The sequence below is a fragment of the Cuculus canorus genome, chromosome 12 (assembly GCF_017976375.1).
Source record: "Cuculus canorus isolate bCucCan1 chromosome 12, bCucCan1.pri, whole genome shotgun sequence".
Lineage (NCBI taxonomy): Eukaryota > Metazoa > Chordata > Aves > Cuculiformes > Cuculidae > Cuculus > Cuculus canorus.
In genome coordinates this window covers 5,572,300-5,598,184 of record NC_071412.1, presented here as the reverse complement: position 1 = coordinate 5,598,184, position 25,885 = coordinate 5,572,300, and the positions used below count along the sequence as shown (strand labels likewise).

Genomic DNA, 25,885 nt, shown 5'->3' with positions numbered 1-25,885 from the left:
CTAGAAGAGTGTGTATGTATGTACACATGTACTACTTTGAGTTCTTTCAGTAACCTGCTGCATTAATTTCTCTAATCCCTCTAATTAGACAGCACATATGCTTCTTGATGAAGCAGTTTGGACTGGTTTTGCTCTTCAAAAATTAAAAAACAAGAAGAGGGTTTCAGGCCATTTTACTAGCGGTGAATTGCTCTTAAATCCCGTGCGCGCATTCATTTGGAGGCAGACGATTCAGTTTAGAGTCAGTGAGAAAATTTTGCACATACAAGAGCTTTAACATTATTGCTGGCTCCAGAAGAGGTCAGTAGTGATCTGTAGCTTAAGGCAAGTTCAGATTCCTGTGGGTAATGGCAGTAGTTTAAGGCCCCTTGGTTTTTATAGAAGAGCAGAGAAAGCATATGAAGGGTTAATCCATGTTAGGGGGGGAAAGTGAATTTAGGACAAAAGCTTAATTAAAAAAGAAAAAAATATTCAGTCTAGGTAATCCAAGAGGGAAGATGGGCATTGATCCAGTGTGAGACCAGTCCTTTTTCTTCAGAAGTGTTTGACCAATGCAGAACCAGCAGTTACTTCAAGCCCAGGTGCATCAGCTTCCTGACAGGAGCTGGTCCACCCCAGTATCCCCTAGAAATAAAAAAAGATGTTTTTATCAACTTACACATATTTGCTCTCAAAGTGGAGGAGGGAGCATGTTTGTTTTACTGCCATCAGGTACCATGCTCGCCAAGAGATCCTCATACCTGGCTTCTTTCTGGATGATCACAGCAGCTCAGAACTGAGGTACTTACTTAAGCAGTGCATTCCAGTAGAGAAAAGGCATCATATCCGCTTTCATGTGGTACATGGTTACTCTCTCCTTGCCCTGGTCAATGGGAAAGGTCTCCAAAGGCTGAGCGTCATAGTCAAATTCTGCTAGAATCACCTTGTTGTAGCCCGTTACTAGTGGGCAGGAAGTATATCCATCATACTGCAATGAAGAACACCCCTTTCTCGTTAATCTGCATAAAGTCCAAGTGCTCAAGTATTACAAGCTTGACATTCATGCTTCAAAACAAGTTTCAAGGAGGTTTCTGCATTAATAACAATTTGGAAGGCTGCTAAACCAATTATGGTATAATAGCCATAACACCAAGACCTTTTATTTCAAACAAAGATTGCAGATTTGCTTAACAAAATTGCTTAAATTAGAACTAACCTAGAACAATAGCACTTTGTGTCATTAATTGCTGATTACTATTGTGACCAGTGGATCAGGATAAGAGCTGCTGCTAGCTTTAACAGACAGCATCTGAACAGGATCTTGAATCTAATTTTAAGAACTTGCAGAGGATCACAACAGTTAAGGATGATATTAAAGTTAGTACCCCAAGGAATATTAATTCAGAAGCCATACGTAAAATAAAAGCCAAGCCTCAGAAATTTGAACGCAGTAACAGGCTTAACATCTGTAGTAAAAAAACCTTAAATTTAACTCCTTAAAAGAACATGTTCTACTCAGAGGAGGCACGCTCAACATTGTATAGCTGTGCAAAGTTTGCAAGGCTTTCCTTGTAGGGATTATACTAGTCAACAGTTTAAATAAATCACCTGCATTGGAAGAACACAGACTAATCAGGTTTTCAACTTCTTGCAACACAAGTCAAGGAATTAAATAGGTAAATTTTTAACGTCAGGATCATGAGTATGAGTTGTGCAAATCAGTTACTATTATGACTTGAAGCATTTAGCACCTGAGCTGCAGCTGCAAAGCCCTTCCTGCCTTCCCGTTCACACGGTTTAGCTGCTTGCAAGACTTCCTGCATAAGAGTGGAGAAAACACTCAAACCCTCTCTACGACAAGATCTGCAGGTACCTTCTTCGTTGGCAACTGGTTCTTCATTACCAGTGAAATAGTTTGATCAAGCACTCCAGACTGGGCAGCTATATGAGAAAGAAAGGAAAAAAAAAACATATGAAGACTTTGGGGCGGCAGGTATTGTGATCATTACAGCAAACACTAGGAGCTGGGCATTTTGTTGAACCATTCAGCGGTAATTTAACTTTTATGTTGAACCAGTCTGGGAAGCTTACAGTCTCAGATAAGGAAAAAAGCCCTCAAATAATGCTTTGGCCTCACCGTTTCCACTTTGCTAAACGTAAGTGAAACCTGACCTGTATGTTTTTATCCTATACCTATTCTCCTGTGCCACATTACACTTGTTCAGTCTTCCCAAACACTTAAGATTTTGATGCGCTGACATTTTGTTTCATTTTGAGTGCTGTAAGGGAAGTGTTTGAGACCCATTTGCTGCAAGAGTGGACTAAATCATTCTTTGAGTTACACCAATTACATACTGCATACTCATTCTCTTTCACCCCCCCAGTAGCATAATGTATAGCCTTTCTTCTTTTCCACCCTCTGGTGGTTTTTTTGGAGCGTTTGCTTTTGTCTTAGTTGTGAGATCATATGCCTGAAGCGTTGTTATATTGGACCCCGTGGCTACAAGTACAGAACAGTCACTAGTGACTTATCAGTTAGCTGACACATATGCATGAGCTGCTCAGATAGAGTGGAAAGTTTTGTTACTGAATGATGATGGAATGCAAGAGTAGCACACTCAGTTTATGCCATGCTGTGAAAACAGAATTAGTTCATCTGTGAGGTATTTGGAACCAGAGAACTACGGGTTAATAGCATCAGCATGTTCTGTTGCTCATTAGTTGGCCCAGGAGACTTAGGTCAGGAAACAATTGAAGTTAAGACCTCAAGAGTAAAACTAAGGAAAAGGCTTACTGTCACTCCTATGCTTTTCATGGCACACACAAACACACAACTTTACCTACAGCTGCAGCAGTTTTTGATGTTGGAAGGTTGGTACAGTCTCCAATACCAAAGACATTAGGATACTTCTTGTGTTGCAGAGTTTCCTTATCTACATCGACCCAGCCAATTCCATCAGAGACAGGACTGTTGATGAGGACATCGGGCGGCCCCATTGGAGGTGTGACATGAAGCATTTCATACTAGAAAGAAAGAAAAGGCACTCTAGTGTATCACAGCAAATCAAACCTGTGCTGACATACAGCACTAACAGCCATGTGGAGAGGGGTTTCAAACTTTTTAATCTGCTAAAAAAAACATGTGAAGTAGGAGATGCTGCTCTTGGGAGGTAAGGGCAGTATACAAAGAAGCAGACGTTATGTTACTATAGTGTGGCAGTTATGTCCCAGTACACAAGGAAAAGAAATAAGACTGAACCAGAGGTCTGAAAGAAAGCTCCTGACCTGATGAACTTCAGTCTCTCCGGGTTTGTCCAGGTTTTCAAACACAGCTTCCTGCTTGTCTGCTCGAACTTCTACAAGGTTGCACTTGTAGTTAACAGCGATATTCCTCTCCTTTATTATTTCAAGCAATGCATCAGCATACTTCTTCACACCAAAAATGACACCAAGTGAAGTGTTGAACATTATGTTTGCTTTGGAACGTTTTCCTGTCTGCACAGAGAGATCAAATTAGCATTTTCCACTAAGAAACTATGACAAGCTAGCAGAGACAAAAGCAGCTAGCAGAGACAAAAGAACTATGCTGCACTGCTGGAAAGTTGATAGAACTATTCAGGCAGTTCAATTATTAATGAGTATAAACATTAGAACTCTCTAGATACAGCTAAACTCACCATATTAGAGGCTAGACAAGATAATGTTTGCCCCTTCTGACTGAGGTATTGAAGACACTCTCCACCCCAAACTGCTAGTGAGAAGAGGTGGCTGCAATTCACCGAGAAAGTGCTGTGTGCAGGTTAACCATTTGCAGCAGCTTAGTATTATATAGCTTTCTGAAACCTTCAGTTCTATGCATTATTCAGATACTCATCCAGTAGACAGCCCATGAAACTTAAACATACGAAGCCTGACACTTCCCCTTGAAGTTTTTTGTTCCCACTAAGATCACTTCAACAGCCTAAGACTCCTTCTGATGCTGAGACAGTGCGCTACAGGGAGTGAGCATTGCCACTTTTCAGACTAGCAGAATGACAAGTGGCATCAGCTATTAAGCACTTAAAGTAACAAGAATTACTTAATTCTAGCCAGCGTTACTTTAACCTGAAGTTATAAATTAGGCTGAGAACACTCATATCGGTAGCTCACCAGAAGCCGGTTAACCAGTTCTTTCTTTATGGATGCTCAATTCTGCAAGTTTCTCCAGTATTAAATATATGCTAAATATTTATGTATGATTCAGTTTGCTCCATTTATTATACATTAATAACAGGAAAAGCAACTCAATCGCTTCAATTTAATAATCCTGAGTCACCCTCCTCTTGTGTGATTTTTATTTCTTTTAAAGATAACGTGAATACCTTAGAACAAGCCTTCCTTCCAACTGTGTGAACAAGCACTGGCAGAGTAGAAGACTTACTTTCCTCCAGTAGGCCTCTGATAAATACATGATCTTCTGAGGAGCCCCTGCACACTTCACTGGAGTATTTGGGAAAGTGAAGATAGCATTTCCTTCCTTGAAATCTTGTAAAGCTTTCCACGTTTTCTCCACCGTATGAACTGAGTAATTGGAACCTATTTTAGGGTGATGGAAACCCTCCGGCAAGCCTTTGATCTAAGAAAATGAAATTACGGTTTAAAGTGTGGATGGGAAAAGTTTTGTCAACATCAAGTATTAAATGCAGACTTGAGAAATAGCTAGTTAAGAAGCCTCTAGCAAAAAGCAAGCCCATACATACTTGCTAGCTGGCTTTGTTTAAAATAAGCCTGGCAATCAAACAGATATCTCCATTAGAATTTAGTAGATGATTTAGTAGATTTAATATTTCTTGAAATTACTCTGGTCTGCAACATCTGTAGCATAGAGCGTTCAGTGCAGACCCAGACCCAGCGTTTTGTAGACTAGTGCATGAAATTCAGAGTAAGAATATATAAATTCACATCAATGCAAGTTAAAATCATGTGGAAAAAGGTGTTATGAAAATGTATGAGATTAATTAAACTTCTCAGCAGTCGGCTGCAGATACCTGTATTTCCTAGAGGTGTTTAACTCAACTATCTCCAATAATTGTTCCCCTACAACGCCAGAGCATCTGCTTGTGAGAAAGGTTTTTTTTGTCCCTATTTCAAAATAATGGATTGCAAAAAATTCTGTAAGAAAACTGAGTCATGGTATGTGCACTGAGATGTGTTTGGGACATTACAGTCAGGAAGCATGGCCTGGGTGAAGACAAATAAGAAAAAGCTTTCCTCTTTTTAAACTATCCACTTTTATTTTAAAGCCAAATAAATCTGTTACAACAAATTTTATTCACTACAAAGTAACAGTGATCAACTGTATTACAGGGCTTCTACTGCTGAACACTGAGTTTAGTTTTATCAGGTTGTACTGAAGACAAAGTCACTAAACACAATGAGATTCCTCATCCCACTGATGTAACCACCAGGATTTATCCTGTGTGACCTTTGTGTTCTCCTCCTCCAACAGACCATTACAGTCATTCCTGTGCTGTACAATGGTATCAACATTTTCCTCTCAGTGTATAATGTGAACAGGGAACCTATGAGATGGCCCCTGGGCCTATTTAAACGCAAGTGTGGTAACTCTGCTGGTTCCTTTTGAAGTGCCTCCTTCAGGAAAGGTGAGGGTAGTTCAAATTAATTCTGCAGAACAGAATTTTACCGACTGCTGTGTGTTCCTTGCTCCTGTTTACATTAGAGATGCTTTGGACTACAGTTAGCTCTCATTATTACCTCATTATTACAGACTGCCTTTAAGTTCTAGATTTAACTTGCTGCCTCATCTGCTGATATTGCCACAGAGATGCAACAAAGCTGCCTTAAAAGATCTTCCCAAGGGTAATTTGGGTTATTACACAGAGGTCTGTGGAAGGAGTACAGTCATTAGGCTGTCTTCTGGCTTTTTAATTCATATTAGCGTTCAATATCTTGCAGTAAAAAAAGCATACTAAAAAACCATTTACTTTAGTGAATTATAAGGTTACGCGTTACCATTAAAACTAGTACAAATATGATTACTGTAAAGCAAATACCTTTTCGTAATGCAGATTAATCCCAAGGGCAATTATCAGATACTTGTAAGATACCTGTTGTGTAAGCGGGGGGGAAAAAATAAATTTATTTTAGACAAAACACGAAAGCAAATTTAAGTTATCTCACAGCAGAGTAGTAAGGGAAGGAGATACAGGGAGCATCATAAAGTACATGTTAAGCTAGAAGAATAATTTATAGTTAAAATGCTAACTGCATTACGACTTACACACACAAACCCAAATGTCTGGACCAAAATATTCTCTCTTTTGTGTTCAATTCACTACAAACAGGGAGGAGACTTATGATAATAATATTTTACATTTGTGTTATTGTAACCTAGTTATCTACAACAGTTTTTATTAGAAACCGATTTTAGGATCAAGTACTTCTCATAAGACTAAGTGGAATTTCCTGGCCTCCTGCATGCTGGAGGAAGGTCTTGCTCCAAGGGGATCTGCAGGAGGCGGAGAGGGAGCTTGTGATACAAAATAAAAGACTAAGAAAAAAATTTTTTTTACATTACTACCTTGGTATCATTCTCCAGGCAGACGCAGTTCTTATCTGGATCCAGTGCTGTGACTCGAGATTTGATCCACTCAACACCTTTAGGCATTACGCTTCCCGTTGGACGTGCTGAAGCTGCCAGCTGCTTTGCACCACCGCCAACCAAGGTCCACAGTGGCTGATAGTAATGAGTCTGGAAGAAACGTAAAAATGAGCATTTAAGAACTGTTTAAAGGGAAGCAATGTGCTCTCAGTCATGTATTTTTCTCAACAAAAGAGCTGTTTAAATAACCAAGACACGACACGCTGGAGGGATACATGCATCTCTAATCGTAAAGCAAATTCACACAAAGCATTGGGTTGTTGGCTTCCTCTCTGCAGTTAAAAACGTGGTGTCGGAGAGGGATGAGAATCAGATCAATATGGTCACATATGTAAAACTCGGGAAGACTTACATCACTTGGCTCCACAACAGCCACATTTCCTGCCCCAACCTTCCTCTTCATCCGAGCACTCATGGTGATTCCACCAGCACCTCCACCCAACACAAGGACTTCATAATAATCCTTGGCTGCACATCTGGCTGCCGTGTGTAAGCTGAGGGAGTTCATCTTCTGCCTTGCTGGTTTCAGCAGCCACACACCAGGACGGAGACAGGAACAGGAGGACACTACTCCAATTGCTGACATCTTCCAGTAAGCGGGAAGCTACAAGATAAGGACAGACACCAGGAACCGTTACAGAAGGTAGAATTTGTATTCATTTATATGCTTGGGTGAGTCTTCAAGGCAAGAATTATAATACTAAACGTTTGTTGCAGCCAAACCACTAATCTGCAAATGGATTGTAATCAATTTGGGTAAGAAAAGAAAAGGTCATTCACGGCATCTGTCCGGAAATTGAAATATCATACAAGGAAATGAACTCTAACAAAGCGTAAGAACATTTACTGGTTATCATGGCAGGAAAGTGTATCTGATCCTGTTGTGCAGGTGATGCATACTCTGCAACTCCAGCTGTCATATTACAGTCTTAAAGAGATGAGTGCTGCAAAGAGACACAAGAACCTGCTAGGTGTAGTGGATCACTGATATAGTGAATAAGGCAGTCGTGTGAACATACTGGGAGCCGTTTGCCATTCCACTAACTTAGTGTGTCAGCCAGACAAACCACTACACGCATATTTTAATATTAGGATATGCTAGCACACGTGCACACCATGTGCCTCTCCAGGGTGCAAACCATCAGAGTAAGCATGCCAAGGTCCATGCGGCTTTGAGCGAGGGCAAGCTTATTAGTCTGTTCTTGCAAGAGAATCAGTAAGTTCTAAGCTTGATAGGGAAACTAAGTTCAATGTAACAAGAGTTTACATCTTGCTAGATCTGGGAGCTTTGAGTATACCCAAAATACTTAGTTTTCCATCCATGGTCACTTCAGCTTTTATATCAGCTAAGTATCTGGAAATAAAGGTCAGAAACCCATACTCACCCTTATCACAGTGGCACTGTGTCACCTGACAAGGGAGAGCTAGAACCCTAAAGCCTGATATATCTTGACAATTGTAGTACTGGGTATGCAGTTGTGTTATTTAGAAGACGGTCAAGGTTAACACGTTTCCCTCCCTGTTAGAATGAACAAAAGCTTTTCCTGTTCTAAATCCATTGTTTGCACACACTGAATATCACATTTTAGCTTTTCAGTGATAAAACTGGTATAAACGCATTTTAATTCAGTTCCTTATTGCTACAGTGCCAGTAAAGAATGAGTAAGCACTGTAAGTTGAAAAGGTGCTTATAACAAGACTTTCACATGTTCTATAACTGCTCCTTTTATTTAATTCCTTGAGTCATCAGGCAAGAATTCCAGCTCTTTCATTTAGAAAGGTAGAACTCTTTTGTGGTTCCTATAGAGAGAAATATGAAAACTAAGCTAGAAACCTCAAATATTTTAAAGAAAATCTTCCAAGCTTCAAAAATTCTCCACTCTTCCAGATGTAGTTGAACAATTAATTTTGCACCTTCATGTGCTATCTTAACACCCTTCACCTCCATGTACCCCAAATTCGCTATTAAGTTACATTATTAACCCCTAGAGTACAATTAATTTGGGACAGAATGAGAAAATCTCAGAGGTGTCCCCTATAAGAACAATTTCAATCATTTTGTTTTACAGGATGTTTCCAAGATGCAGAATCATTCTTCCTATTCTCCTTCCCCATTCAAAATAAGAACTCCAACTCTAGAATAAGTTAGTTTTGCTTTAGAAGGCTGTTTATCATCTATCTAGTGCAGGCAGTTATTTAAAGACGTAGACAGACTGCTCGAGCAGAGAAGGAAGTTGTTCTAACCCTAGAAACTACCTAATGGAGATGTGTTCTACTTTCTCCAGGTCAGAGAGAGAGAGAGATGAATGGTTTTGCAAGTTCTGTTTGCGACACAGTTTTACGAGGGACATCCTGTTTCCAGAACCTCATGAAAGCCGGATTATGTTTTGGGCTTTATTAAACACACAGTATAGGCACAGTAATAGGTAATTAAATAAAAAATTAAAAAAAAAATTAAAATTAAATAAAAATCCCAACTGTGCTGACAATGCACAGTATGTCCAGGTCAAGAGAACAAGACTCAGTTTTGGTAATGCTAGCTAAGGAATCATTATTCTCTCTGACCAAACAGATTTTGGAGTAAGCACGCTTGTAAACACACAAAAGATGTGTCTTAAGTAACAGCAGTGTAATTGATGAGAATGTTGCTGTTGTTTCAGAGTATGCAGGAACAAGCAACCTGAAGTGTCATTTGCAGACAGCAAACAAACTGCAAAATCCTTCATCTTAAACTCCCAAGTTAGAAGGCAGCTGTGTGACCAAGTCAGCCAACACCACTTCAACCCTCTAGTCTGGACACTGGAGATGAAGGAATGGGGGAATTAAAGATCAAAAATGAAGGTAAAGTGGAAAATTCAGAATTAGCTTACTGAACTGACCTGGAATTTTAAGCTTTTATACACAGCACACTTACCCATCATCCTTTAAACTACAACAGTTGATATTGGCTTTAGTTGGCATGAAATGTCTTGGAGCACTGCCTAGAAAGGTGAAGCCTACAGTACACGTTCACCATAGTGAGGGCTCTGCTTAGCCCGAGACAATTCTGTTTAAAATTAGTTCTGTCACCAGGGGAGCCCAGTCTGTTCTACAAACCCTTTCAATACACAATAGTTTGTTACAGTGTCGGCAGCTCGTGGAGCACTGCTGCAGCTCAGCACACAGAGCACCATGTAAAAATCAGGGCAACATGACTCACAATAAGTACAGGAAAAAAATGACAGAAAAAAAATTTCTACCAAGACCGCCAGCATCTCAAAGCATTTTTTTTTCTTTTTTAACAAAAGACTTAGTTTGAAGAGAGTCAGTGACTGCCACACCTCCATTCATAAAGAGAATCCTAGAATAGTTCAGGTTGGAAGGGACCTTAAAGCCCATCCAGTTCCACCCCCTGCCATGGGCAGGGACACCTCCCACCAGCCCAGGCTGCCCAAGGCCCATCCAACCTGGCCTGGAACACCTCCAGGGATGGGGCAGACACAGCTTCCCTGGGAAACCTGGGCCAGCGCCTCAACACCCTCAGCGTGAAGAAATTCTTTCTTATGTCCAGTGTGAACCTGCCCCTCTCCAGTTTATACCCACTGCCCCTCGTCCTATCCCCACAAGCCTTTTCTGTCAAGATTTTTTTTCTGATATCCAGCCTGAACCTCTCCTGGCGGAGCTTGAGGCCATTTCCCCTTGTCCTGTCCTCAGTCATTTGGGAGAAGAGCCCAGCTCCCTCCGCTCCACAACCTCCTTTCAGGTAGTTGTAGAGAGCAATAAGGTCTCCCCTCAGCCTCCTCTTCTCCAGGCTAAACAACCCCAGCTCTCTCAACCGCTCCTCGTCAGATGTTCTCCAGCCCCGTTCTCCAGCCCCTCACCAGCTGCGTTGCTCTTCTCTGGACACACTCCAGAGCCTCAACATCCTTCTTGTGGTGAGGGGTCCAGAACTGAACGCAGTATTCGAGGTGCGGTCTCACCAGTGCCGAGTACAGAGGGAGAATCACCTCCCTGGACCTGCTGGTGACCCCATTTCTGATCCAAGCCAAGATGCCATTGGCCTTCTTGGCCACCTGGGCACACTGCTGGCTCATGGTCAGTCGCTGTGAACCATTACCCCCAGGTCCCTCTCCTCCGTGCAGCTCTCCAGCCACTCATCCCCTGCTCTGTAGCTGCACAGGGTAGTTGTGCCCCAAGTGCAGGACCCGGCGTTTGGCCTTGTTAATCCTCACGCCACTGCCCCATGCCCGCGGTCCCGCCTGCTCAGGTCCCTTCGCAGCGCCTCCGCACCCTCCCGCAGACCGCCTGGCAGCGAGGAGCGGGGCTGCACAGCACCGCCAAGCCCCGCTCCCCCCGCAGCTTCCCTGGCCGCGTCCCGGCCCCTCCGGGACCTCGGTGTCCCGTCCTCCTTCCTCCCCCCCCCCCCCCCCGGTTCCCCCCTCCGCTCCCCACTCGCCTGCCGGGAGCGCGGAGCCGCAGCCGGAGCGCGGGGCGGGCCAAGGGCGGGTGTTTATCTTTTTATCCCTAAATGTCCTTCCACCTTCAAACCCGCGGCCCCTGCAGCGGGCCGGGCCCAACAGGCTCGCGCCCGGGATCCCACCGCCTTAAAAAAGCACAGGGAATGTTTACTGTGAGGGTGGTGAGGCTGTGGCTGCCCCATCCCTGCAGGTGTTCCAGGCCAGGTTGGATGGGCTCTGGGCTGGTGGGAGGTGTCTCTACCCATGGCAGGGGGTGGAACTGGATGGGCTTTGAGCTCCCAAACCATTCTATGAGTCCTAACCTGAAATCGGGGTCTAACTCACCTGGATGCAGAGAAAGGGGTCCTTTCAGTTAGGTACCAGCAGAGAGCAGGGCTGACATCTCTCCTTCCCATTCAGCTGATCGCAGCTCACTGCTGAGCCAAGCTTTAAAATGTTTTCCCCAAAAGCTTTACGGGGCCTTTGATTTATGGCATGGTGACCCTGTGAAGCAACAGCAGCCGTTAACCCACTAAGTCGCGTTTGTCAAGCCCAAAAAGTGTCACGCAAAGATTAGTGCTGAGTGTAACATACACAGACAAAATGACTTGAGTTAACTCGTGCACGTTGAGCAACCGATAGATCCAGGCCACGTGTCAGGCAGTTTCCTTCTCAGACTCCACCTTCCCCTCCTGGGACAAAGTTTCAGCCCAGGTAAAACTTTAGCTGATACACAGCCGATTGTGGAAAGGTGTACGGAATGGGGGAAAGAGAAGCTGCCACAAAGCTGTTTTACCATCTGCATGCAACTGAGAAGCAGGAGACATTCAGCAGGATGCCAATTTGAAAGCCGGTACATGCGTCAGTCTTGTGGCGCATCCAGGCACACACATTGCAATCGTATCCTGCAATTCCGAACAAGAACGATTTCTCTGTCCTGGCACCACAGCTGTCACTGGTTCAGCACAAGTGCTCTGCCACTCCTCTCAGCAGCGGCTGCTGTCTAACACACAGCTTTCTTGCACCACTTGTCTTACACTTTGTGTAACTTCCAGCTTCTGTTTGTAGAAAAGAAGCTTCGGCTGCTTTTTTCAACTTACAGCTCGAGGCAAATAATCATTAAGCCAAGCCTGACAATTTACCTCTGCTCCCACAGACGCTCCCTGCCGGGTACAGAGGTTGTTGGAGAGGAGCCCACAGCACTTGACACTGATATAGAACCACTCGTTTTGCGTGCTTGTAAAAACCCACACTAACATTCCCAGTCAGGGTCTGTTCTCAGCAAAATACACGAAGTTCAAAAGCAGGTTTAGCTAAAAGAATTCGTTTTGGCAGGCTGCAAGTTACCCTTTCAGAGGAACTTCTCAGTATTTAGCACTTCCACACACATTTGCTAGGCTTCTGTAACCTTTTCCACAGCTAAGTAGAACCAGCTACACCAGACTAACATGTGTAAACGTAATAAAAGCAAGAAAGGCCAAAGTTAAAAGGTTTCTGAGACTTTTTTTTTTTTCCTGTTGCTTCCTTCCATAAGATTTGGCACATCTAATACGAGTTCCACAGAAGATCAGCACATTATTCTACATGAAAGCACTGCCACATAAATAAACCCTCCCTCCCAATTTTAGCCTAGGGCCTTCCCTTTTCTCATTTCTGAGAGCATCTGAAACCAAAACCCTAGCACAGGGGCTGCTCTAAGTTTTTAAACAAACTTTAATCGAATCCTAGATCTGGATGCCTGCCAGACCCTGATCTAAACCCAGCTGCATATTCAGCTGGCACCAGCCTAGAAGTCCCACCTGGCATAAGCTCCTCACCACAGGCTGACCTAAACCAAACCCAGGACCACTCCAGCAGCTCTATCCTAGTGATCACTGGTGCTATCTAAATTTTGTCAGGTCACCTGTAAGCAGCAACCCTAAACCTTAATCTAGCAGTCTTTTTTTATGCACAGAAAAACAGTAAAATTCAGTTTGAATTAAAAAAAAAAACAAAACACTTACTAGATCAATAGCTAGTAATAAGCAAATTACCTTTGATGACAGACATTCCCATGTAGAGGCAAAGGTTCATTTTTTCAAAGCTGCTGAACACCTACACTGTCATGGATTTTATTGGACAGAGGATGGACTGGGAGAAGACACAAGCAGTATCTTTAAAATTATGACATGGAGATGAGAAAACTTTGTTAATACATCAATACAAGTGACTTCTCTAAAGAGAAAAAAAACATGGTTTACAGTCACATCTTTTAAAACAGCCAAACTCCCCAATTATCTCATTTGATGAGCTTCCTGGCTTCCTCTTCCCAGCTGTTCTGGTATGGTCAGAGTACAGCCTTTTTTTCACTTTTTTTTGTTCCAAGAGGTTGATCCTCATCTCTGCCCAGGAGAACACAAAGTTGTTTTGGTTTTGGGTTTTTTTAAACATGTATTTTTTGGATTGTCTTTAAACGTTAACATACTTTATGCTACCATGCATGCTTTCCCACAGACTTCTTATAGAAAAAGTCTGCAATTTTAATAAGAAAATTAGATGAATACCTTAACTTAGAACACATAAATCAAACACAAAGAAACAACTCACCTGGAGCACATAGCCCTCCTGCAGCTGCAGGGCTTGCTGCTGTACCCTCTTACAACAGGCAATTCCAGCTAGGATGAATGCGAAGGCGCTGTGGGAGGGCTGGGCACACCCTGCCTGGCTGCACACCTCCTCGGGGCCGCTGGCACCCCAGGGTGGCTGCAGCAGCGATGGGCAACGCTCGCCGCTCAACAGGCCACTGGGAACCCCTGTTCATTATACTAACCCTGCCCAGGACATCTACATCATGGTGTAGGCTTCAGCTGCTATTCTCCAGCATGGAGATTATTCCTCTGTGGAAAATGCCTACCTGACAGTGAGCACCACCTCAAGAGAATTCTGGTAACGCTAGATGATGTAGAAGAAAAGCAGTAATTTCTTCATGTCATCTTTAATTTTTTTCTTGGAGATCTTCTGGCATAGTTCTAAATCATAGCAACTGTAAGACTGCTAGACAAAAAGCAGCAGTAGCAAAGGCAAAAAAAAGTACAAACAGAAGCAAAACAGAATGAGAAATACATTCTCATACATGGTTTAACAACATGACTTATATCCAATTTTAAAGAGTGGAAAAACAGCAACTTCGGTTGAGCACTGAAGGGCTGAAACATTAGTTTCAGGCTGTGGGGTGGCAAAGCATTGCTAATAACCATTCTGTTCTTACTCTTTCAAGCTGTGTTTACAGAGGAGGATATTACTCTTAGATGAGTCCCAGGTGACCAAAGAAAAATTTTGCTCATCAAGGCAATAAACTCTATTGCCAATTTACAGGTAGAGTGGTTTGCTGACCAATACATGAAACTAAATCAGTCAGTCTTACCTTTTGTCTTACATCTCAGTGTGAAAACTTAATTACTTCTGTAAACTGCTGCTTTAGAGGCTCTTGCCTTTGCATGTGTACAAATTTTGAAATTATTCTTGATCAAGCTTTAAATTATTTGCTTCATTAAGTTGCAAGTTTGTAAAAGTTGAATACATTTGTTGTAACTTTTCTGTTTGCCATTTTTTTTCTTAAACACCATGGCTTGACATCATGGAGATAAACGGATAGATAGGAGCAAAACCAAGAAGGAAATACTGAGTTATCAGGTATGGCCAACATCTGTGCTTTAAAGCTACATGACACCCCACAAACAACACTTATATTATGGACTTGAGTAGTGATAATTTCCCAGATCTGTGGTTCCCAACAGTTAGAGCCTGAGGGAAAATGGTTAGAATTCCTAACCCCTCGCACTGTTGTGACACCATCAGGTACCAATAATAGAGCCCTTCTTTCCATCAGTTTTAGTTCAATCACCTACATAGAGAACATTTGAGAAAACTAAATTTGTCACATCACAAGAGCTCTTGGCTGTGCTGGTATCACAAAGGACTGGTTTGAAGAAATACTACAGTGGTGGTGGCGATGCAACTGTCCAGTTTCGGTGCCTATTTTTCTACAAATCACTTTGCTAAGGACTGAGAAAAGTAAACTAAATGTATTTCAAGTTACTGGAAAGCAGTGATATTTTTGCCAAATCCAATTGTATACTTCAATTTAAGTTTACACTTTGATTTAAAAATAAAAATATTAAGAAATAAATAAATACAATCATCTTTGCTACCTTCACATGCTGCCTTACTAAGAAACTTATTGCATACTGTTTTGCCTAGCATGAATAGCCATATTAATATTTATGCTGGCATAATTTGTACTCTCACAGACTTACACCACCAAGTCCTGCAAAGTTTCTAGCAGTAATTTTAGTTGGATTAACACAACTAATCCAACAAAGATCAAATAACCAATTAGAGTTAATGATGTTCAAAACCAAATTGAGCCCTGCGAAGTGAGGCATGAAAGTGTCACACTGAGAATTAAAATAAAGAACAGTGAGCAGTGTTGCAAAACAAGCAGTAGGTGGCAGAAGGTGTCTACTAAAGCATAATTCAGAATAAATGAGCCAGAGAACTCCCTCAGATGCTAGAAGCCTGACAAAACAGCTACAGAAACAAACTTTATGATTTTATTATTTATGCTATTATCGCTTAGGTCACAGCACACAGAATAAAACCAGATAAATATGCTGTAGCCATTTTCCAAGAAATATTTGTCTTATGAACATGGCAAAGCCACCACTATCACTGAAAAACCCAGATTTCACCAAATTGAATATTGGCTTACATAAAGCTCTACAGATGGGGGAACGCAGATGAAACATCCAGGTTAACAACAGCAAAGATAAAAGCAAGAGAAACCAAGATTCCCCAGTCAGCAACAGCAATTCCTAGATTTGTAGTCTTACAAAATAAAAATTCAGAGAGTTACTGCACAGTTACCTGTCTTCTGCTGCTATGACTTGGTAGGTTAAAAAAAATTAAGCATACAGAAAATGAAAGGAACAGTACCAAGGGACTGTTTTCAAGCTGTCATTTTATCTGTTTCTGAAAAAAAATGCAGCTAGCTGCACCTCCTCTTGTGGATAGAATAAAAATCAGTAACAAAATGTCTATCACTACCACATTCATCGACTTGAATAAGTCATTTTTTATAATATCAAGCAAGACTAAACGAATACAGCAAGAGATTTACTCCTCTAGCTATGCATATTAACACAAGCATACAAGTTTAAATGCCAGTACCATTCAATTAATCCGGTGTAGCATTTACTTTTTATGCATTGACACAAGAGCAGCATTCAGAAGAAAAAGATCCTATAAAGGTAGTAATTTTAACTGAAATAATTTGAGATTAATAAAAAGTAATGTTAATGGACCAAACTCCTCCTTATATACACTAATTCACCCCACCCACTTTAGTACAGAAAGGCCATCTATTAAATTTAGTTCCTATTCATACAAAATCTAGATTTTACTACAAGTTAATGAGAAATGTTATCAATTACATTTTTACAGATGTGTATGGGATTCCTCAGACAACCACTGCAAGCTTTGGTTCTTTTGACCAGAAATTATTCCAAAGGAATTCTGAAATATGCAACAGCAAAAGCAGCAATTTATATGCTTAAATTCTGTATTTACAGTAAAATTACACGATTTTTTAAATTAAACTACCTCCTTATCCTGCAGTTCTTTGAAAAAACCCACAGTTATTCACAGAAAGAGACCACAACTTCAAACACTAAACTGGATTCTAGATGAGGGAACACAAATCAAGAAATACCACAGAAATTTAATCCCAATGTGGATACCGAGGCATCCAGTACCGTGTCATACTTTAATAAGAACTTTTTCAATTCCCAGAAATTTATTTTGAAATTACATTACAAAACACAATATTTAAACAATATTTTGTTATGTACATTTTGCTCCAAAAATGGACTGTGGAAATTCTTTACATTTCTCTTAGAAATACATACAAACCACAAGCACAGGTCAACAAGCCACTGGCAATGAGCAGACACAAGTCACTAAAAGGAAAAATACCTGTGGAAAGTTTGAATCTATTACTGCTTCAGTAACAGCATTTCAGTGTCTCTTCAGACTACCTTAAGTATTTTGTGCTCCTGGTTCCAGAGCATTATCCCAGTTTAACTTGCACTTGGGTGACACATTAGAGCACATCCTTCACAGAAAAACAAAACAAATTAGGAAATTAGGAAGTTAGGAGTTCAGAAGATTGTAATGCAGGGGAGTCCAGGCAGATGTACCCTGTGTAAATCATCAAAAAGGAAATAAAAGAAACATTGACTGTGCTCCTCTGATAATGTACCACACATACTTTAAGGAAAACTTTACATAGCTCACTCTTCCTCTTAGTTCAAAAAACGCCATTTACACTACTACTTAAAAAATTTGACAGGTCTAAAATAACCAGTTTGTTAGACTGTGGGAACAAATTGTTTAAAGCTCTTTAACCAGTCTAGACAACACGCACCAAGTGCTACCAGACAACAACTACATTCAGAGAAATGAGTATCAACCTCTATTCCACGTTTATCATCAGTACACACTAACAATCATCAATTTGGGTGAGGACAGCATAACAAAAATTCTCTTGTGCAGCCCAACAGTGCAAATTAATAGTTCTTTAAATAAAAAAAATAAATGCAGTAGTTTTTCCTACAGGTAACTGAATTTCACGTGAAAGAAATTATTTAGTTTTGGTTGCATTTTATTTTGTCACGCAAAATAAAGAAACCATAACTTCTAATCCTACAGAAACTTGCGTAGACCACACAGTCGTTCCCGTTGAACCATTACAGAAGGAAGAGTTCCCTGGTTTGACTCAAATGCTTGTAGAATCATAAATTCATTCATCTTCGCATTGTGCACAGATCAATTTTGAGAATCTTCAGGGTTCCGCTTCCTTCCCCACCAACCAATTCAGCTGGGAAACTATTCAAAAGTTACTTTGAATTTGTTCTTAAGTTATTTTGTGATAAAAAATAAAGTCTGCTGCAATAAAGTGAGCTTTCAGGCAAATACACTGGAAGTTTCTTCAGTTCAGTAGAGATGGACCAAACTAAGGCAGCACAAAAAGTCAGTATTTATGAGCCAGGACATCAAAAAGATCTCTCAACTACCTGAATCAAAGCAGTTTCAGTGGAACAGGCGGCCACTGTAGTCTGGGGATGAGAGCTGAACTTTAATTAGTATTCTGTATTTTGTCTGAAAAACACCTATGCCAGTCACCAAATATCTCTCAGAATTCTAAACACCAGAACAACAGATGAAAAAAACCAAGATGGGTATTTCAAACTGTGATGCCTACATTCTCCTATATACATATATATTAAAAAAATTAAGTTATATTATAATAATATCAAACTGCATAGCATTATAAAAGAAGGCAACTTGAGTGGCTGAAATGAAAAAATTCGGATGTTACCAACCCTATAATTACCATTCTGGAAATTCTAATATCATAGGGGAGGCTGTTGCTAGTAGCTGCTACAGCCCAGTTTAAGCAGTCTGCTTTAGTTCCAGACAATGCAGAAAAGATTCATTCAGACAAGTTGTTGCATGCTCTGCTTTCATGTCCTCCTAGCAGGTTTTGCCATTAACTGCTTCTCTCTCTCAAGTTCCTTCTCACGTTGCTGTTCTCGTTCAAGTTCTTCCTTCTGCCTCTTTTGTTGCAGCTTAAGCGCTCTTTTCTAAACAGGAAAGCCAAGAAAATAATTGTAAGTTTTAAAGACGTATTTAAGCTGGAGCAGGAAACAGTATCGCTCCCGTTCTCTTATCTGCTCTAATCCACCCTGCTTATGTGTTGCATAAGCTGTTCATTTTTCCCTTCTCCCTCCCAATTCCATCTTAACGTTGAGAAACAGCAAGTCTGTGATGTACACTGGAGAAACACAAACTGGATTCCCTTCAATCTCACCAAGTCATCCTTCACGTACATCAGACAAGGTGTGTACTCTGCAATTTATTGCCTCCAAGACAAAATCCTTTCGCTGAACACACTGAAGGACTCACCTTGCCAGAACATAACCAGAGGCTGCCTATATAGCATGAAGTCAGTGAACTTATGTCATTGCTAATATTAAATAGAAGGAGAAATTCTTACATTTATGACAATCTAGTTTTCGTTAAAAAGACGCAGAAAGAACAAAAAGAACCAGTTGGAATGGAGCAAATTAAGTGACAGAACAAAGCATAACTCTTATACCACCTACACACCACGACCACATTGAGATTTACTAGCAGTTCAGATGCACAAGTGTCTGGAGCACAGGTAGGGAAAGTTTAAAGACAAACATGTTTTGGCGCTACTGAAAACACCCATTTAAGAAAAGGACTGAAGATTCTATTTTGATCAAAACTTTCAGCATGCATCCAAAATAAAAGTTAGATATTTAGTTATGTATTGTTGACTATGTTGGAAAGTAAAAATATTCATCCCACTCACTTTTAACTTTGACGTCTTTTCATGGAGCATCATCATTTCATTTCTAATATTCACTAACTTGTTGTGATAGTGTTTAGCTTCTGAAAACTTAAAAACATAACAGTTAAAGCAGGGTCTGTCAACTTGGAATAGTTGTTTTATAAAGCTACATAGCAAAACAACAATCATATACATAGTGGTTACCAGAACACATTGGTAATGGATTAAAGATTCTTACATATGAAGTTTATATACTACATGCATTAATATAGAAAACTACCATATCTCAACAGGTATACCCAGTAATCTCCTGAATTAAGACTCACAGAATCACCAGGTTGGAAAAGACTTCTTAAATCATCAAGTCCAACCATTCCTGTCTGCCACTAAACCATGTCCCTGAGCACCTTGTCTACCCATCTTTTAAATTCATCCAGGGATGGGGACTCAACCCCCTCCCTGGGCAGCCTCTGCCAGTGCCCGATGGCCCTTTCTGTGAAAAATTTTTTTCTCATATCCAGTCTGAACCTCCCCTGGCACAGCTTGAGGCCATCTCCCCTTGTCACTTGGGAGCAGAGCCCAGCTCCCTCCTCTCTACAACCTCCTTTCAGGTAGTTGTAGAGGGTAATAAGGTCTCCCCTCAGCCTCCTCTTCTCCAGGCTAAACAACTTCAGCTCTCTCAGCTGCTCCTTGTAAGACCTGTTCTCCAGCCCCCTCACCAGCTTCGCTGCTCTTCTCTGGACACACTCCAGAGAGTCATTAAACAGAGTTAAACTATTAACATTTTATGTACCATTTATCAGTGTTTCATGCACCCTCCCTGACAGTATGGGGAGGTGCATGGAGCTCATGTTGAAGCCTCAGTCCTACCAAAAAATGGCATACATTTGCTTCAACCACCAGTTTTGAACAACTACAATTTGAACAACTACAGTGTTTGATTGAGCCTGCTCTTTCCTCCCAGTGCCCTTGCTATTTATTGGAAACATGCTGGTTCCACACCCTCTCCAGCAACAATTTGTCCCCAAGATCTGAACTGGTTGGTTCTCTTCCTGTAGGTCATTAAGAACAAGGAAAATATGCAGGCTGCTAGTAACGCTCCAGCAAGAAAATCTACACTGGTAGATATTTAAGAGAGCATTAAGAGTACTTACCAAAGCATCGATATCAAGAATGGAGTTACATTCCTTGAATTTTGAAATCTCTTGTTCTAATGTGTCTAGTAATACCACTTGGTTCTGTCTAAAACAAAAAAAAGAGATGCATAAACTCAAAGTAAGGCAGCACACGTGCTTCTCAACCAGCACCTTAAATAAATACCACTTTTGATTATAACAATATAAATACATGCTTCCCAAGATCAGATTCCTCTTACGCATTGCTAGGTGATTTCAATAAAGGCACGAGCAAATGGTTTCAGAAAAATCCCAGCTGAGTATACACAAAGTCAGCTGGCATCATACAGCGTGATAAGATATCCAGGATAAATACCTGAAAACCTCGAAGTGGCACGCACTCTGCAGGCTGAACTAAGTAAACACCCCAGGCTGATAGAGGGGAAAAACTATTAGCTCTTGACTTTCCACTCAGCTGCCCCTGCGTCATGCTGCATGAAAAGCTATTTCTGTACAGAACCTGCATGGATCCTTGATGCTTATTAAGGACCTTCCATCCCACACCAACCTGATAAAAGTCTTTCCAGGCACAGGCTATCCTTGGCAGCAGCATAACCACCATGAAACCCAGCAGCAGCACGCATCATGAAACCCAAAACAATGTACCCTGCATATCCTGAGAAGGCTCTGTGTACAGCTCTTTCCAGGGTCTTTACATGGATGGCAGAGCCAGTCTGCATCTGAATATGAACTATTCTCAGTTACCAGCAAGATACCAATGGACACAGAATTCTTATCTGTTTAGCTCCTTAATGATATTTTCCAAGGCTATCTTTTGCAACACAGTTTAGAGACTGGACAACAAATATATCACACTACGAGCTGCTCTGAGGATGAGCTGCATCTCTGCAAACAAAATAAATCTAGCTTTCAACAGACTTTCCACTACAAAAATGAACAAACATTTAAGAAATCTGCATGTCTTCTGCCATACTTGCCCTCAGGTACTTTAGCGTTCTTGCATTATACTTTCTTCAGTTAAAATTCTGGGGGACTACACTGTAGCTTATATACCTGCAGCACAGCTGCAAATCACTTAACTATTCAGGATGCTGCAGTCAGAACATAAAAATGCTATAATAAATTATATCCCAGTTAAGGGTTGATAGGCCATTCCACTGAAAAAAGTAGCAAACAGAGTATGTACATAAGAAGTTGGTTTTAAAAATCTGCTTACGTAAGTTCCTGTAGCGCTGACTTTGATCGCTGAAGATCAGGCAGATAATGAGAAATCAATCCTTCAGTGAGCTGCTCCACAGCTTTCTCATCTATTAAAGGCAGATCTTCTACTACTCCTTCATCTGGAGATGCATCACTAGCACCTACACCGAAGAACAGCAAGGGTCAGCATGCATATCAAGCTTCACCTAGAGCAACTAAATACTCCTGTTGAAAAATTTAAAGCATTTTCAGACTGAAGTTGTAATTCTTTGCGCTTTATCAACTAAGCTGTGCTTCCTTTTTCCTCCTTTTTACCTCTCCCTTATTCCCAGTCCTATACTATTTTACATGAACACCAGCAAAATAGAAAAATAGATTATTCCAAAGATATCTTAGAAGAAGAATTCCAAGCACTCCAGTCCACTGAAGAAAAAGAGGTGCAGTATCAGTCGTGGCTATGTACTCAGCATTGGTGAATGAATACTGTGCTGTTTTGGGCCTCACACTACAAGAAAGGCATTGAAGTGTGGGAGCATGTTCAGAAAAGGCCAACAAAGCTGGAAAAGCATCTGGAACACGAGTCTTATGAGGAGCAGCTGAGGGAACTGGTGCTTTACAGTCTGGATAAAAAGGAGGCTGAGGGGAAAACTTATCACAGTCTACAACTCCCTGAAAGCAGGTGGTGCGAGGTGGGTGCTAGTCTCTTCTCCCAAGTAACAAGGGATAGGATGTGAGGGAATTGCCTCAAGTTGTGCCAGGGGAGGTTCATATTACATAGTAGGAAAAATTTATTTGCTGAAAGGTTTCTCAGGCACTGGAACAGCTGCTCAGGGAGGTGGTTGACTCACCATCCCTGGGGGTATATGGACTCATGATGCGAAAGGTCTTTTCCAACCAAACGACGCTACGATTCTATGAATCAGTAACACCTACACACGCCACCCTCTGCTCTACAGGCCAGAGAGAAACCCGGCTCTGCCGCCCCCCGGTCCCAGCCCCCGCCGAACACCGCCCGCTGCTCCCCGAGCTCGCCAGGACTCGGTCCCTGGGCAGCTGCAGCGATCCATCGCGCGCTGAGCTCGGAAGATCAAACACACTGAAACGCTCGCCGACAGGAAACAGCGATCCCGCCCGGCTGTCCCGGCCCTCCGCCACCCCACTCCGTACCCAGCGAGTGAGCGGCGCCCCCCGCCGCCTCCCCCCACTCCGGCCGCCGGACGAGGCTCATGGCAGGGCCGCACCATGGAGCCTCCTGCCGGATGCGGAAGTGACGTTCAGGCCGTCCCGGAGGCGGGGCTTCGGGCGCCGCTGGGGGCGCAGTGTTACGCAGAGAGCGACTGACAGGCATAGAGAGGAACGGGCAAGAGTTACGCACACAGCGCCCGAGTCAGGCATAGAGGAGGGGCGAGAGTTACGCACACAGCGGTCGAATCAGGCATAGAGAAGGCGAGAGTTACGCAGCCAGCGCCCGAGTTACGCAGAGAGCGCCCGAGTCAGGGATGGAGGCGAAGGGGCGAGAGTTAAGCAGACAGCGTCCGAGTTACGCACACAGCGCCCGAGGCAAGCATGGAGGCGAAGGGGCGAGAGTTAACGCTCAGAGCACTCGAGTCATAGAGAAGGCGAGAGTTACGCACACAGCGCCCTAGGCAGACATAGAAGCGAAGGGGAGAGAGTTACGCACGCAGCGCCGGAGTTACGCTCAGAGCGCTCGAGGCAGGCATACAGAAGGCGAGAGTTACGCAGACAGCGCCCGACAGGCACTGAGGCGAAGGGGCGAGAGTTACGCAGAGAGCGCGTAAGTCCCTGGGAATCGTGAGGATCATCCGCCGTTTTCAGCTTCTTTTCCTTAGGAAACACAATTCTGAGGACTAGTTTTGTTGGCATTTGCCTGCGGCTCTCCCAACAGTCTGTCAAATCAATAACAACTTGCAAGTGTGTATGTTAGTTTGATTTTTTAATGATAAAAACACTTCTATATTGTGGGAGGGTTTATATTTTTGTCACTTCTATGGGTAAAGGTCTTCTCAGGGAAGGCAGGCACAACTGTGGAAAGAAACCAGTCAAGGAAGCAGGCAGAAAGTGCTGGAATGTAGTACTTCCACAAAATCCCAAAACTTCAAGATTAAACTCCCAAAGTCCTACTAATGCTTTTCAGAAACACATCGAGGCAAAAAATGGACTTTTGAGCTGACCTGTCATCCTTAAAAGCGGCATTTTTAATGACAAGACTGTTGCAAATTAATGTATATTTTTCTTCATCTATGTATTCTAATGAACTATTGATCACAATTATGTCACTACTCTGTCATCAGATTAGAAACTCACCTGTTTTTGTCTCTTCTGCTTTTGCTTTAGAAAAGAAGCATTGAAAGCCTTGTCTGAAGCCAGATTGCAGCAACAGGAACTTGTCAATTAATTAAACAGACCCAATCAAGTCCTCAAGGAATTTTCCTTGAAGTTTGTGTCAGTGGGAAAAAAAAACACTTTTTTTTTTCAAGTTTCATAGGGAAAGACTTCTCAGCTTCCAGATGGAATTTCTAGCAAGAACAAGTGAGATAATCACTCTGAAATACGCAGTCTCGTTTGAGATGTGGGAGTTTCGGATTTGTGCTCCTGCTCTGCCTGTTCCAGGCTCTCCCACGACTTGCAGAAATAGACTAAGGACTGGAATATAAAATTGGTACATGTTTTTCCAGTCAAGTTAAAATTTAAGTACCTATCAACCCAAATGCTCCCAAAAAGAGATTGCTAGAAAGCCTCTCTTGTTCCTTTTCCTCTACAAAATGTCCTCTGTTTCACAGTAGCTATTTCCCAACTGCATTGCCAAGTTCGTTATCCTGTGAAGGATTAGGTAAGGTTCTATTCTAAGATAAAAATAAGTTTGAAAGGTAAGTTAAGTGAACCCTGTAATAAGGAACATAAATATTTAGTGAAACTAATGAAAAGCACAGTTACTTGCTGGTCTAAATATTTAATTTCAAGGAGTTGTGCAAAATCAGTACTAACGCTACCATTGTTATATAAAATTATAATACTGTGTAGCAACAAACTCCATAATCTATGGAACCATACAATGAAACAGCTTTAATTTGTCAGAAAGAAAATCATGACCTCTCTATAATTAGCTGAATTGGATTTGTAGTCCCTACACAGCAACAGAGCTGCTCAAAGGAGACTATGAAGAACCTGGACTCTAGCTGATGGCTCTTCTGCCCATCTCTGGGCAACAGTCACCTACACATTCTGGGTTTTATTGTTGTAACTGATTTAAACAATTAGATATCTAGGAACTCTGACCCCAGGGATGTGAGTAAAGGCAGAACAAGTTTGCTTGAATTGTGCAGCAAATAGTTTTAAACCATTAGCCTTGAAAGTGCTGTATGACTTCAGGGATGCCGGTATGAAAAGGAAATATCTCACATTAATAGGGAGCTTCTTAAAGACTCTCTGTGCTCGTTAAATAAACTAGACTACAAAGAGAGCACAGCCTTGGCTGTCAGAGTAAAGTGATGGAGTGTAACAGGCCAGACGTTTCTCTCCCTGTATGAGGGACAGCAGAATGGAGCATGAGCTCGTTCTTCAGTCCCTCAATGCAAAGCCCAAAATTTTAAGAAAAAGTTTTACAAACAGTTCTTTCGGCAGCTCCTGCCTGGCTAGTCGTTCATGCCCATGTGCCCTGGCTCACTCGTGCTGGTACAAGTGATGAAACTGAAAGTGAGTTAAATCACCCAGAGGAGAACAAAAACATAAAGAGTGGGTGAACTGGATGGGACACAGCTGTGAGCGTTTCCACAGGCAGCAAGGGTGGCATAACAGGTTCCCAACCTTGACTGCTCCTTCTGAGTCCTACACTGTTCGCTGCCTGTCAATTGTCATATGGAGGTCTATGTAATCAGTCTCAGTTACACGTAGAAATATATCCTGGGCCTTGCTAATATGTATATTTTAATTCCAGCCCATTTCAGGGACTCAGTTCATTATCTGGCCTCAAACCAACTGTGCTGATAACCCTGCTGGGGGAATTATGAGGTGAGTGAAAGGGCCGGGGATAGCACCT

The 25,885-nt window shown here is 41.9% G+C and overlaps 2 protein-coding genes across 3 annotated transcripts; both read right to left on the bottom strand.

The window, feature by feature from the left end:
* Positions 1-30: 30 nt before the first annotated feature.
* Positions 31-11,687, bottom strand: SQOR (sulfide quinone oxidoreductase). 2 transcript variants are annotated; one of them, XM_054077587.1, is made up of 11 exons: positions 11,671-11,687; positions 11,422-11,580; positions 6,993-7,244; positions 6,560-6,730; positions 6,033-6,086; positions 4,400-4,594; positions 3,265-3,474; positions 2,820-3,003; positions 1,853-1,920; positions 789-967; positions 31-624 (listed from the first exon to the last, which is right to left on the bottom strand). In XM_054077587.1, the coding sequence occupies exons 3-11, from the start codon at positions 7,224-7,226 to the stop codon at positions 567-569; spliced, it is 1,353 nt and encodes a 450-aa protein (XP_053933562.1). In that variant the 5' UTR covers positions 7,227-7,244; positions 11,422-11,580; positions 11,671-11,687; the 3' UTR covers positions 31-566. The 2 variants fall into 2 exon arrangements, with proteins under 2 accessions (XP_053933562.1, XP_053933564.1); XM_054077589.1 differs by lacking the exons at positions 11,422-11,580; positions 11,671-11,687 and adding an exon at positions 11,076-11,114.
* A 2,672-nt stretch (positions 11,688-14,359) lies between these two features.
* BLOC1S6 (biogenesis of lysosomal organelles complex 1 subunit 6) lies at positions 14,360-23,191 on the bottom strand. Its single transcript, XM_054077593.1, has 5 exons — positions 22,996-23,191; positions 21,845-21,989; positions 20,647-20,734; positions 19,514-19,600; positions 14,360-18,758 (listed from the first exon to the last, which is right to left on the bottom strand). The coding sequence occupies exons 1-5, from the start codon at positions 23,174-23,176 to the stop codon at positions 18,639-18,641; spliced, it is 621 nt and encodes a 206-aa protein (XP_053933568.1). The 5' UTR covers positions 23,177-23,191; the 3' UTR covers positions 14,360-18,638.
* Between the last annotated feature and the right edge of the window lie 2,694 nt (positions 23,192-25,885).